Raw genomic sequence first — 14,695 nt, 5'->3', positions numbered from 1 at the left:
GCTCTGTGACTTTGGATCACTAAACTTTTCTGTTTCTCTGGCCAATGAAAGCAATGCCATCTCTCCTACATCCTTCACAAGGGCACGGTGAGTTTTAGATAAGATAAATAGAATGTTTTCCAAAACTTGAAGCAGCAAAAGAAGGCAAGATGAGATTTCTAGGCTGGAAATTTACTTTGTTCCAAACTCCAGTCACCAACCACCACCCTCCCTCCCCAAGACTGAGAACTCTCTGATATTAACTGCTTCAAGCACACCCAGAGACTCCACCAGCCTGAAGCTCGCTTATGTAAGAAGAGACTGCAGCACTGCCTGGCATGTAGCATAATACTTTGCTTAAGAGAAATCCTTGGAAATGCCTCAGCTGAACTACAAGGGCAGGCCCAGGCTTTACGTTTTGGAGACAGGCGCTCTCAGTCACGGAACACCAGAACTGTGGCTGGAGCAAATGATGTCATCGGAGCTCTTCTTACCATGGTCAATGTCAAAATTAAGATAGGAAGTTCAAGGACAAATCGTGGGGTTCCCAGGCAAATACAAGTTAGAAAAACAGTCTGAACCTCAGAATCTTGCTTTTAAAATTGTCTCCTCTCCTATAATGGCTTCTGGTTTATGTGAAGCTTTTCTTGACAAAAGGTACATAGTTGCATAGAAAAATATATTCCCTTAGGACTCTATTTTTTCTCCCACTACACATTAAGGAGAGACAAAAAAAAAAAATCATGTGAGTCACCCCTGTATCCAAAAACAATAACAAACCAAAAATAAAACTATAAGATTTTCGAAGAGACAGATAAACTTAAGGGCTCTCCACTCTAGAGCTGAGAAACGAAATCGCTCAAATACCTGTTGGGTTCCTAAATGACTGGAAAATGAAAACTCGAAATTAACCACAGGTACGTTAGAACACCTTGTAGATACAGGACTTTCCCCATCCACAAACCATTCCTGCGACAGACCTGTGTACTCAACGCCTAAAATATCCCCAAATGTACGGATGCCGGGGACGGTGGCGGGGGGGTGGGGGATGTCAATTAGTATAAAAGAAAAATAGTACTGTTGATTCCTGCTCTGGTTTCAGGGAAAAGAAGGAATCGGGTCTGATGCAAACCTCGCGGCCAGAGCCGGACAACTCGCCCCTAAGTTTGGCGCGTCCCCGCTCTGCGCCCTCGGCCCCCGCCCCCGCTCCCGGCACCCAGGCGCTCAGAGCCCCGCGAGGCCCTGGCGGAGGACGGACCCCGCGGCCACGGCCAGGGGAGGAAGGGCGGCTCCTCGCCAACGAGGGTCCTTCGGCCCCACCCCAGGCCCTCGCGCGGTCCCCTTCCCCTGACCCTTCGCCCGGGCAGGTCACCTGGCTTGGCGGCTGCCCTCTGGTCCTCCAGTTTTTCGCTCGCTCTATCCGCGCCGCTGCCGCCTCCGGGAAGCCGCTCGCCCTCCCGAGTCACCGGGCCGGCGAGCGGGCGGCCGAGCCGGTGCCAAGGCTGCGGGAACGGTTCCACTCGGCCGGAGCTGGGACTCTGCCCTGAGCGCGGCCGCCACCAGGGCGAAACTGGAGAGCTGGGCTCGGCTCGCCGGGGCGGGGAGGGGCGACTGCAACTTTGCTCCTGGACGCGGACGAGGAGGGGGCGCCCGTCTCCAAACTCTGAGCAGCGCCCGCAACCTCTCCAGACCAGGGTTTTTTTTTATTTGTTGTTTTTTTTTAATGCCCCCCCCCCCCGCCTTTTTTAATCTAAAGGGAAGCCAGATGCTGGCCCTCAAGTTCTTGTTTCCAAAGCGGTGGGGAGCGCGGGGCCGAAAGCGGGGTGCAGGAGACGCGCCCTGCTGGGTGCGCGGGCGGCGAGCCGGCCGAGGGCGCGCGGGGCGGCGACGGGCGGGCAGCGGCTGCCCTGGGAACCCGCCTTTGCGGCCGCTCCGCACCCGGCTCTCAGTACCTCGCCGGCCCCCTCCAGCCGGGAGCCAGAGCCCGGGAGGGAGAGCGGCCTGGAGGGACCGGGCCAGCGGCGGGGAAGCAGTGACCCGGACCTGGATCGCCGAAGTAGGAACTGGAAGTGACAGCGGCGCAGGGCAGAGCAGCCGCCACCGCCGCCGCCGCCCGGTAGCCGTGGCGGCAGCAGAAGCCACGGAGCAGCGGCGGCGGCCGCCACACTGCGCATGCTGCTGCCGCCGGGTTCAACCCCGAGCCCCGGGCTGCCGCCGCCTGGCCTGCCGCGGGCCTCTGCTAGAGCCTCGGGCGGGAATCCCGGCCTCACTGAGCAGCCCTGCCAGGTGGCCCGCTTCCTCCTCCAGCCCCGGACGCGGCTTGGAGCCCCTAAACCCTGTGGTGAGCCGCTGAGCCACCCCAGAGAGGAAGCGCTCTCCAGCGGCCCTCCGCACCCCTCCCTTCCCCGAACTGTCCTGGATGCCCTTCCCGGACTTCTCGGATAACAGGCCCCACACCAAATAGTCTCTTCGAGGAAGAATGAAAAGGTTCGTGAGAGAAGGCAAATATTTCCGACCTTACTTGAAGTCCAGTTTTTACCGAAAAGCAATGGAATCGGTAGATTAGGATGGCCAGTCATGGGTGTCATTTGATGTAACTCACGGAAATTCCAGTAGGAGTGTCAGACTGGCTCGACAGAAAGAGGGGGAAAAAAAAAAAAAAAGACCAAAAACTTACCAAAATCCTCTTTAGTCTTCTCACTAGCTCAAATTGAGCGGCTAAATATACAAAGCTTTCCCCAGCGGAAACTGATGGAAACGGCCAGTTAAAAACAGTGTCCAACAGTGAGACATTACCAATCCTTACTCCAGTCTCCTCATTTTTACAGATGAGTCAACTGAGGCCGAGAGAAGGGGACTCTGAGTTCTCGGAGAGAACGTCGCCCGTTTCAGGGCCTGATACCCACTGCAGCTACTGCTTAGTTGCCTGGCCTCTGCCTCATTGCTCCAGGGAGGCTTTGCTCTCCTAGAGCTCAGATCGATTATGGGAGATTTAGCCCTTGACTCATGATCATTAGTAGAGCTGCCTTCCTTCCAGAACTGCTTCCCTGTCGAGCCGGCCCTGGGAAATGGCAAATCGTCCATCCCACAGGCCCCACTTTGGGGACAGCACCCATGCTGTTCCAGTGACAAGGCAGATGGAGTGACTCAGGGAGACAGGAGGCAGTTACGGGTGGGGGCAAAGAAAAAGCCATACTGATACCAGCTGGTGAGAGAGAAGGAGGAAGAAAGAGAGTGAAAGAAGCCCTAACTGAGCTTCATATACGTTCAGTGAAATCCTTCATAAACAAAACGGCGAAGTAATGTTGGCCCAGGAGCAGAATAGGAGATGGTAGAGTATCCCTGGCAATGGGTTGTTCATAAAAGTGGCAGGTGAAAAAGAAGTGCCTACTGGGGATGAGGCTGGGGGAAGCCTGGCTGAAAGAAAAACCAGAGGACTAGAGCTGGGAAAGACCAGTCCTTCCTGGGGCTTAGCCAGGACCGTGTAGTCAGAGGTACCACCCAGGCCAGTCCCAGATGATCATAAGAACTGTAGCTGTCCCTGACTCCCAGCAAGTTCAAAGGCAGAAAAAAGACCATTGCTAGGACAGTGCTATCGAGGGACTTATTGGTCACATTAGTGACACTCTACCTAGACATGAGGATTTTTCCATATGTTCTGGAAGATTTTCTCTTGAGGCCTGAGTGTCCTCCCTGCCTTCTCCATTCTGTAAATAAATAAGAAAGATACATTTGGTTCACAAAAATGGAAATACAAATAAACAATAAAGGCATGAGAGGTGTCCAAACGCACATGGAATCATGAAATTAATATTACAGCAATAAAGAAATACCATTTGCACCCAACATTTTAGCCAACATTAATGATAAATAATATCCAGGGCCACCAGAGACATGAGGAAGAAGGCACTTTCTACACTGTTGGTAGGATTAGAGCTTCATACAGCATGTTTGTAGGGGAATTTGAGAGTATCAAATTGTAACACAGGTATTCCATTTCTATGAAGAAAGATGCTTCAAGAATAATCACAGAGGTACACAAATCTCTATGTGCATATACAACGTGACCCTCTGGCATTTATCCCAAGAATACAAGATTGATTTAACATATGAAAATTAATAATGTAATAAACATTGCGGTATAATAAAGGAGAAAATCAATGGTCATCTTAACAGATGCAAAGAAAAGCATTCGAAAAAATCTGGCACCCCTTCATGACAAAAAACACTCAAAAAACTAGGAAAGGAATGGAACTCCTTTAACCTGATAAAGAGCATCTATGAAAACCCACAACTACCATTATGCTTAATGGTGAAAGATCAATTGTATTTCTATGCAATGAACAACCCAAATGTGAAATTAAGGAAACAATTCCATTTGCAATAGTATCAAAAGAAATAAAATACTTTGGAATAAATTGAATCAAGGCAGTACAGGCGTGTACACTGAAAATTACAAAACATTGTTGAATGAAATTTTAAAGACTTAAATCAATGGCAAGACATCCTGTGTTTATGGATCAGAAGACTTAATGTTGTTCAGATGGCAATATTCCCCAAAGCAATATACAGACTGAATACAATCCTTATTAAAAATTCCAGTTTGCCTTTTTGCAGAAATGTACAGGCTGATCCTGATCCATATGCGCACACAAGAGATCCAGAATAGCCAAAATTATTTTGAAAATGAAGAACAAAGTTGGAGGACTCATGCTTTCTGATTTGAAAACTTACCACTCAGCTACATTAATCAATTCAGTGGGGGAAAGAATCATCTACAGAAAGCAAGGGAATTCCAGGAAAACATGTACTTCTGTTTCATTGACAATGCTAAAGTCTTTGACTGTGTGGATCACAACAAACCGTGGAAAATTCTTTAAGAGAGGGAATACCAGACCACCTTACCTGCCTCCTCAGAAATCTGTATGCAGGTCAAGAAGCAACAGTTAGAACATTACATGGAATAATGGACTGGTTCCAAACTGGGAAAGGGGTGTGGCAATGCTGTATATTGTCACCCTATTTTTTTAACTTATATGCAGACTCTATCCCATGGATGGAGGAGCCTGGTAGGCTGCAGTCCGCGGGATCACTAGGAGTTGGACACGACTTCACTTTCACTTTCATGTGTTGGAGAAGGAAATGGCAACCCACTTCAGTGTTCTTGCCTGGAGAAACCCAGGGACGGGAGAGCTGGGTGGGCTGCCGTCTATGGGGTCGCACAGTCAGACACGACTGAACCAACTTAGCAGCAGCAGCATCATGTGAAATGCCAGGCTAGATGAATCACAAGCTGGAATCGAGATTGCCAGGAGAAATATCAACAACCTCAGATATGTAGATGATACCACTCTAATAGCAGAAAGTGAAGAGGAACTAAAGAGCTTCTTGATGATAGTGAAAGAAGAGAGGGAAAAAGCTGGCTTAAAGCTCAACATTCAAAAAACCAAGATCATGGCATCTGGCCCCATCACTTCATGGCAAATAGATGGGAAAAAGGTGAAAACAATGACAGATTTTATCTTCTTGGGCTCCAGAATCACTGTGGACGGTGACTGTAGCCATGAAATTAGAAGATGCTCCTTGCAAGGAAGGCTATGACAAATCTAGACAGCATATTAAAAACCAAAAACATCGCTTTGCCAACAAAGGTCTGTCTAGTCAAAGCTATGGTTTTTTCAGTATTGATGTGAGACTTGGACCATAAAGAAAGCTGAGCACTGAAAAGTTGATGCCTTTGAATTGGCGGTGCTGGAGAAGACTCTTGAGAGTCCCTTGGAGTGCAAGATCAAACCAGTCAATCCTAAAGGAAATCAACCCTGAATATTCATTGGAAGGACTGATGCTGAAGCTGAAGCTCCAATACTTTGGCCACCTGATGCAAAGAGCCAACTCATTGGAAAATACCCTGATGCTGGGAAAGGTTGAAGGCAAAAGGACAAGAGGGCAGCAGAGGATGAGATGGTTGGTTATATACCATCACTGATCAATGGACAGTAATCTGAGCAAATTCTGGGAGATAGTGGAGGTCAGGGAAGCCTGGCATGCAGCAGTCCATGGGGTCACAAAGAGTCAGACATGACTTAGAGACTGAACAACAACAACAAACCATCAAAAATACCAACGTGACATTTTTCACAGAACTAGAACAAATAATTCAAAAATTTGTATGGAACCACAAAAGACCCCAAATAGCCAAAACAATCTTGAGACAGAACAGAGCTGAGGAATCACACTCTCTGACTTCAGGCTATGCCACAAAGTTACAGCAATCAAAACAGTATGGTACTAGCACAAAAGCAGATACATTGATCAGTAGAACAGAACAGAGAGCCCAGAAATAAACCCACTCACTTACGGTCAATTAATCTATGACAAAGGAAGCAAGAATATACAATGGAGAAAAGACAGTCTCTTTAATAAGTGGTTCTGGGAAAAGTGTACAGCACATGTGAAAGAAAGAAATTAGAACATTCTCTAACATTATACACAAAAATAAGCTCAAATGGATTAAAGACCAGATACTATAAAACTCCTAGAGGAAAACATAGACAGAATATTCTTGGACATAAATCACAGCAATATTTTTTGATCCATCTCCTAAAGCAAAGGAAATTTAAAAAATAAACAAATGGAACCTACAGCTTAAAAGTTTTTGTACAGCAAAGGAAACCATTGACAAAATGAAAAGACAATCTACTAAATGGGAGAAAATATTTGCAAATGCTGACTAATAAGAGGTTAATATCCAATATATATAAACAGCTCATGCAACTCAACATCAAAAAACAACCCAATTTAAAAAGTGGGCAGAAGACCTGAATAGATATTTTTCCAAAGAGGTAATGCAGATGGCCAACAGCCACATGAAAAGATGCTCAGCATTGCTAATCATCAAGGAAGTGCAAATCAAGTCAGAATGGCTATCACTGAAAAGAACACAAATAACAAATTTGGGGAGGGTGTGGAGAAAAAGGAACCCTCCTACACTGTCGATGGGAATGTAAATTGGTACAACCACTGTGGAAAACAGTATGGAGGTTTCTCAAAAAACTAAGAATAGAACTACCATATGACCCAGCAATTTCACTCCTGGGTACATATATATATATATAAACACACACACAAAAACACCAATTCAAAAGATACATGCACCTCAATGTTCATAGCAGCATTATCTACAATTTCCAAGGTATAAACAATCTAAGTGTCTATCAACAGGTGAATGGATAAAGACAATGTGGGGTGTGTGTGTGTGTGTGTGTGTGTGTGTGTGTGTGTTATGGATGGAATACTACTCAGCCATAAAAACGAACTAAATAATGCCAGTTTATACCAACATGGATGGACACTTGGATGGCATTATGCTAAGTGAAACAAGTCAGAGAAAGACAAATACTGTATGATATCATTTATATGTGGAATCTAAAAAATACAACAAGCTAGTGACTAAAACAAAAAAGGCAGACTCACAGATATGGAAAACAAACTGCCTGTGGGGCGAGGGAAGGAGGGAGGGGGCAACATAGGGATAAGGGAATAAAAGGGGTTATTATGGGACTATACGAAATCACATGTGTGAAACTTTTGAAAATTAGAAAGCACTATAGAATTTAAGGAATTTTTCATGTAATAAAAAATCATTTTTAGGGACTTCCCTGGTGGTCCAGTGGTTAGGACTCCTCACTTCCACTGGTGGGGGCCCGGGTTTGATCCCTGATTGGGGACCTAACATCCCACAAGCCACACAGCACGGCCAATAATAATAATAACAATTTTAATTAAATTAAAAAGAAAGAAAATGGGGAAATATTTTTAGGAAGATGCCATCGAAGTCTGGGAGGCACTTCAGAAACACCCTTGTCTCCCAGGTGTCTCAGCAGACTTCCCTGATCGGTTGCGAGTGGCATGAGCCTCTAGCGACCCTAGGACACTAAAGCCACATGAGAACACAAAGATGGAGGTCACTTGCAGAGACCAGCTGGCCACTCAGAGGGTCAGAAGGCAGCAGGCTCTTTCATGTGGTCACCGTGCCCCACAGTCAACACCCAAATTGTCAATGTACTGCTGCGTCTCTGCTTTCATTTTTCTAGATTTCCAAACTGACCGTTTCAAGCTGGCACTCTTTCTGTATATAAATAATAGTGTGTCCTTGGCAACAATCAAGCCCTGCTCTTTTTGCTTTTTAAACATTAACAGTTTCATAGTGTCAACAAAAAAAGTATTAAGTATGCCCTAAGGGAAAGGCTACCCACTCCAGTATTCTGGCCTGGAGAATTCCATGGACTGTATGGGGACGCAAAGAGTAGGACACAACTGAGCAACTTTCACTTCACTTCACTTCAGACTAGGCACTGTGCTAGGTACTTTAGTTCTGAGAGATACTCTATCTAAAGTGACAAGATACAGAAACAATTTAAATGTTCATCAACGGATGAATGGATTTCAAGAAAAGATGTGGTATATACACACAATGGACTGTTATTCAGCCATGCAAAAGGAGGATATTCTGCCATTTGCAAAAACAGGGATGGACTTTGAACACATTATGCTAAATGAGATAAGTCAAATAAAAATACTGTATGGTCTCACTTATACATGGAATCTTAAAAAATCAAACAGAAAAAAAGAGCTGTTATCAGAGGGTGGAGGCTGAGGGATGAAAACTGACATTGTTTAAGTGTACCAACCTACAATGAGCAGTAAATACACCATAGGGGTCTAATGTCCACTATGGGGAACACAGACAACAATACTGTACTTAGGTGATGTGATAAATATCGCTACAATGGCAATGATATTAAAAAATATCAATGCATTAAGGTAACACATTGTACACCTTAAATTTACACCATATTGTATGTCCAATACTTTCAATGTTTAAAATAATGTTTTTTAATTTGCAAATATTTGTGTTTAGGTCTGTATTCTAGCTACCTTGGGAACTTGAGACTGAATGGTCAGTATTTTTGGCTGCTGGGTGCACCCAGCTCAGCTTTCAATCTCATTCCTCCTGTATTGATTTTATTAATCTTCCCTCAGGGTTCTAGCAGTGCCTCAGTATGACTGTTATGCACCCCTTTCAGGCATAATTTTGTGTGCAACACTACCTAGTAATAATGGTATGAGTGAAGAGCTATTATGCATGTGTTATGTGCGATGACATATGAAGTGCTTTAGATGCATTATTTCAGTTGATCTTTAAAAGAATCCAGTGCAGGGACTTCCCTGGCCGTCCAGTGACTAAGACTCCCTGCTTCCACTGCAGGGGACAAGGGTTTGATCCCTGGTCAGAGAACTAAGATCCTACATGCTGCGAGGTATGGTCAAAATATTAAAAATAAATAAACAGATCCAATGCAGTACCTATTACTCATGTCTCCATTATACAGATGAGGAAACTGGAGCAGAGAGAGGCCAAATAACTTTTCCCAGAATCACACAGAGCCAAAATTCTGACCCATGTCTGTCTGTCAAACTGGAGAAGGTATGTGCTTAACCATCCTGACAGATATTGCCTCCTCACAATATTCATCTGATGCTCAGACCAGCCTGAATTATCCAAAAGAGATCAAAATATGTTTGGCGACCTTCAATGTAAGAAATGAAAATTATGTTATACTTTCAAAGAAAGATTTGTGTCCAAAGTGGCCAAAAATATTTTAAGTATGGGTGCTTAACGGAATAAGCATTAGTTATCAGAAAAATCCACTTATGTGAAAAGACTCATTCTCCAACAATGCCAGACCCAGGAGGTGTTTCTGTATCACCTAGTATTCTTAGAACCATATAGAAGCTCAATATACCTTCTGACAGCTTCAGAGTGCATAAATCTTTGGCAACCTCACCATGTTTTTATTTAACAAATGAAAAGAAAATGCCATGATCTGTTAGTAGCAGACATCATTCCATAAGGGATATAGAGTAGGTTGCACCTGCCTTAAAAGCCATACACACCATGTGCCCAGGTACACACACAGAAAGATAAAGAGAGAGAGAGGGAAGGAGCTAAAATTTGGCAATACGGAAATCTGGAATAAAATATTCTGAAACAAGCATAGCTTGATGCTATGGCTAACTTTCAGAAAAACTCTGAAGAAAGCAAAGTTTATCTGGGGAAAAGTTACTTGTACTAGTACCACTAGTAGTTAACTAACACTTGGAGAAAACTTTCTGTGTGCCATGCACTCTTCCAAGGATGTGAATTCTTTGAAACCTTATACCAATCCCATGAGACAGGTGCTGCTATTCTTCCCATTTTGCAGGTATGGAGACTGAGGCACAGAGCCATAACATGCCCAAGGTCACAAAGCTACTAGCAAGAGATAACTGAGATTTGAATCCAAGTAGTCTAATATCAGAAGGTGTGTGAAAGTGTCGCTCAGTTGTATCCAGTTCTTTGCAAGCCCACAGGCTGTAGCCCACCAGGCTCCTCTGTCCATGGGATTCTCCAGGCAAGAACACTGGAATGGGTTGCTGTCCCCTTCTCCAGGGAATCTTCCCAACCTAGGGACTGAACTCGAGTCTCCTGCATTACAGGCAGATTCTTTACTGTCTGAGCCAGTAGGGAAGAGTCCAGGCTCAAACCAGTACTAACATTTCTCCACAAGTGATACTACTAATGCATGTCTATACTTCTTACACCCCAGGTCCTGTGCTGAGTACTCTACCTATGTTACTTCATAGATCTTTGGAATTTCAAGCTCTTAGCTCTAAATTATTATGCAGTATCTCATTTGATCCTTAAAACAGCCCCATGAGGTAGTTATTATTGTGTCCATTTTACAGATTAAAACACTAAGGTACAGAGACATTAAATAATGTGACATACAAGCAAAAGCATCACCTCCTTTTCAGCAACACCCCCTATACTTACTGCAAGGATCCACATAACATAAAGGAATACAGTGTAATTTAATATACAATTTCTACCTCAGGGCCAAGTTCTTTCATGGCCTCTGTTCTAAAGTGTTAGTAGGGAAAAGTGGTTATAATCTTTCCACGCTTCCCAACTCAAAAGGATTACAGTAACCCTCTGCAGCATCCAGTGGCCCACTTTGGGCTCCACTTAGTAGGGACGCATACCATACAACCTCTGGCACCAAAAGCCTGCTTTCAGAGCTTGGGAGCTGTGTTTTTTTTTTTAATTTATTTTTAATTGGAGGATAATTGCTTTACAATATTGTGTTGGTTTCTGCCATACTTCAACATGAATCATACATATGTCCCCACCCTCTCAAATCTCCCTTCGACCTCCCACCCCATCCCACCCCTCTAAGTTGTCACAGAGCCCTGGTTTGAATTCCCTGAGTCATACAACAAATTTTGGGAGCTGTTTCTAAATGGTACCATATTTTGTCTTTTTTTAATTGATTTACAATGCTGTGTTAATTTCTGCTGTACAGCCAAATGATTCAGTTACACATATACAGACATTCTTTTTCTTAATATTCTTTTCCATTATGGTTTATCATAGGATATTGAATATGGTTCTCTGTGCTATACAGTAAGATAAAAGTTACCATATTTTGAATTTTGATTTTGTTTTGCTTTGGAATTGGTTTCCGGAAAAAAAATAAACAAACAAACAAACTAGCAAACCATGACTGGGGACCATCGATCTTAACCATGGTTTCCATAAAAATGCTTCCTCGGTTTAACAGTAAAAATAAGCCTTTTACCACGACACCATATTCATTAGCAGAGTGAAAAATGACCACAAGGAAGGCAACCTGGGTGGGCTTACCTCCACTTGAAGGGCTGCGCATCCTTTCAGGAAGTCGTTGATGTTGTTGGTGCAGTCAGCTTCAGTTTGGGGCTCCAGACAGTACTAAAGAAACACAGTCAAATATCACTTGGAGACTGTCATCCCAAGTGGGACACATCATTGCATCATTCGCTGATAAGTAGATAAAGTAGGCTTTTTAAGGTGGGGCCAACATTACTGTCAATCCAGGAAGAGAAATTAACCACTGAAGGAAGTGATGCAAAAATCTAAACGGTTGGTCTTGTTCCAAATGTCACCAAATCCTTAGCCCCAAGTCATCTCCACTTATAAACTTTCTCATGCAAAGCATGGTGATAGCAAATTAGAGAGACCCTGCAAGTTTTTTTCATCATGGTTCCTGCTTTCAACCTATCATTTCCCTCCATCCTCCTCATGATAATGTATTAAAATTGTATTTCCCTCTTCGCTGTTCTTTACATTTGATCACATTTCTCGACATTTTCCATTTTATCACTGTTTTCCAAGTTTAAGAAATTATAAGTAAATCGGTATGTTCAATAAAAACACTGCCTCAAGGAGGGAAATGAACTGTACTCAGTGTCTCATTCCCTGCTGACCTTAAGAAAATAATTTATGGCTCCACTTTTAAACTTGATTAAGGTGCCCATTTTAAAAATTATTCTTACTGGTGATCATGGGTTTCCAACCTTCACAATTTTGGATTTTTAAAAATGAGTAAGGTTAGTTTCACTTTGAACACGTGTTGCATTCAAAACATATATTTGGTTTCTATTGTTTTAACAAACCCATTGTGACATTTTGGATTATTTCTCCTGATTGCTAAATAGCCTCTCTTTCAATGGATACTTTATTTCTTTGAGAAGTAAATCCACAGCAAATTTAGTCATACCATCAATAAGCACCCTGAATATCTGTTACAAATCATCCCATTACTCCACAGACTCACATGAACCTCAGGTTCAAAACATGTCCTCGGTGCACAGAGAGGCACAACACACGTCTCTGTGGCAGAGCCAGCTCGTGACAGGGGTGTTCTCCTTGTCCCCTGGTACCAGTAGTGTCAAAGGTTTTTACTGTACTAACCTCTAGTGGCCAATCACTAAAGGAAAACCTTTCATTTTCTGACTTTTTCCGACTATGAAAACAGTAAGAAAGAACGGTTAAATCTCAAAAAGAGATGAAAGCAGGAGTGTCCCATGACCCAGGCAACCGAAAATCTCCAGAGTGACATTACCGCTGCTCTCTGGTGGTGAGCAACCCTAAAGATACTGCAAATTTCCCTTACCTTTTCTACAGAGCCAGGCCTTAATCTGTTGATCAGTTTGCACAGCACTACCCCATTTTTCAACGAGGACTTCAAGAACTCCTCCGGATCACAGATGGTCTTTTTGGGGGAATCTAATACTCCCAAGGATATGAGCCAGGTCACGACGCGCTCTTCTGGATTCATTACTGCAGACTGAACGCTCCCGAGCACCTCTCTGGGGCAGCTGCAAGGACTAAGCCACATCCGCGATTGCATCTGCTGTTGTCTTCCTTTTTATGAGTTCTCTTCTCGTGCTTGCAGAGCAAAGCTCTAAAACAACGTTCCTTAGACAACGGTGGAAGCCACTCCAATTCTGGGATTTGAAAACCACAGAGCTCACACTCAAAGATGTAGAAATAGAATGAATGAGGGGAAAATCCTGGATAACACTGGGATTCTTTTTCAAAAGCTGCAAAACAAATTCATTAGGATTTTTTTTTAAAAAAAAAAGAAGAAATACATACACACACTCACACCCCTCCCCCCCCCCAAAAAAAAAAACCAACAGTGCAAGAAGCTGTAAGGGAAGGAAGTGAGCAGGATGCTGGGGAGGGAGGAAAGAGAAGGCAGTGAGTGCTCTGGGAAAATAGAGGCGAGCCAGCACTTCAGGGGACCTTGGAAATGAGATACTCATGGGCCAGTCTGGGAAAATGCTGTCAATAAATAGTCTAGCCCCAGTGAAAATCTGGCTTCTGTCAAGAGGAAGATGCCAACTGGCTCTTAGGTCAGACAGATCTGAGCCTCGTGGGGAGCTGTGCTGGCACAACAGGGCTCAGAGAAGGTAAGCTGGGAAAATTCTTCCAAGAAATGGCCGGATGTCCTCTTACTGTCTCACCGAGATAATGTGTCATGATCATTCCTCTGCAAAACACATTGAATTGCACGGTGACAACGTGCCAAGCAGATGAAGACTGTGCCTGCTGTCAGCCATCACTCTGTGTAAGCACAAACTAGAAGAATGGCATTTTACTTTGCAGCCAAAAAGCTATGTTTAGGGAAATAGACTAAGGATAACATCTGACATCCTGTTTACTTGCATTCTTGAGCGATTCTTTTTCTGGACCTGGTTCCACTACACAATCCAGCTGCAGTGCCCTTAGCAAAGGCTCAGACACAGTCATATCGGCGAGTAAAAAGCACTTGGAAACAGAATTTTTGAGAACAAAAGAACACTTGTCCTCTGTCTATACTACAGTCTGAAGGTTGATGTTTCCCCAACAAGAAACACTTTGCCTTAAAAATATTGCTCTGGAAAAAAACTGGTCTATAACAAGAGATCTACACTATTCTTAAAACATCTTCATAACCAGTTATAATAGCCACATGATTAGGAAATTTATGATAAGGCCAACAGTATAGCCTGATCTGGGCAAATGCATGGTACTCCCTACCCTCTCCTGATGCATGGGATCATGCTAACTTTCAGAATCTTTTCAATACAGTGACAGGCATCTACTACCAAATAATCAGCTTAGATAATCCTGCTACATGTTTGGGGTACTTTCCTGGTAGTCCAGGGCCTAAGACTCCACACTCCTTATGCAGGGGGCCCAGGTTCCATCCCTGATCAGGGAACTAGATCCCATATGCCACAGTGAAGATCCCACATACCGCAACTAATACCAGGTGCAACCAAATAAAAATTTGTTTAAAAAATCTGG

The 14,695-nt window shown here is 43.8% G+C and overlaps 1 protein-coding gene across 10 annotated transcripts in view; it reads right to left on the bottom strand.

The window, feature by feature from the left end:
- ARHGEF6 (Rac/Cdc42 guanine nucleotide exchange factor 6) overlaps positions 1 to 13,997 on the bottom strand; it is a 117,142-nt gene extending 103,145 nt beyond the window's left edge. For 4 of the 10 annotated variants that reach the window (XM_070290672.1, XM_070290674.1, XM_070290675.1 and 1 more), the window contains exons 1-2: positions 13,014 to 13,524; positions 11,726 to 11,809 (exon numbers count right to left, since the gene is read on the bottom strand). In XM_070290672.1, the coding sequence (XP_070146773.1) occupies positions 11,726 to 11,809; positions 13,014 to 13,250 (321 nt within the window). In that variant the 5' untranslated portion in view covers positions 13,251 to 13,524. Of the gene's footprint in view, positions 1 to 1,351; positions 2,372 to 2,495; positions 2,597 to 2,656; positions 2,965 to 3,610; positions 3,687 to 11,725; positions 11,810 to 13,013; positions 13,525 to 13,869 lie in introns of those variants that run through there. The other 6 variants (XM_070290677.1, XM_070290679.1, XM_070290673.1 and 3 more) reach the window with 5 other exon arrangements.
- Between the last annotated feature and the right edge of the window lie 698 nt (positions 13,998 to 14,695).

This window comes from Ovis canadensis, chromosome X, assembly GCF_042477335.2.
Source record: "Ovis canadensis isolate MfBH-ARS-UI-01 breed Bighorn chromosome X, ARS-UI_OviCan_v2, whole genome shotgun sequence".
Classification (NCBI taxonomy): Eukaryota; Metazoa; Chordata; class Mammalia; order Artiodactyla; family Bovidae; genus Ovis; species Ovis canadensis.
Note: the sequence above shows the minus strand (reverse complement) of the source record. Positions and strands in the feature narration are given on the sequence as shown.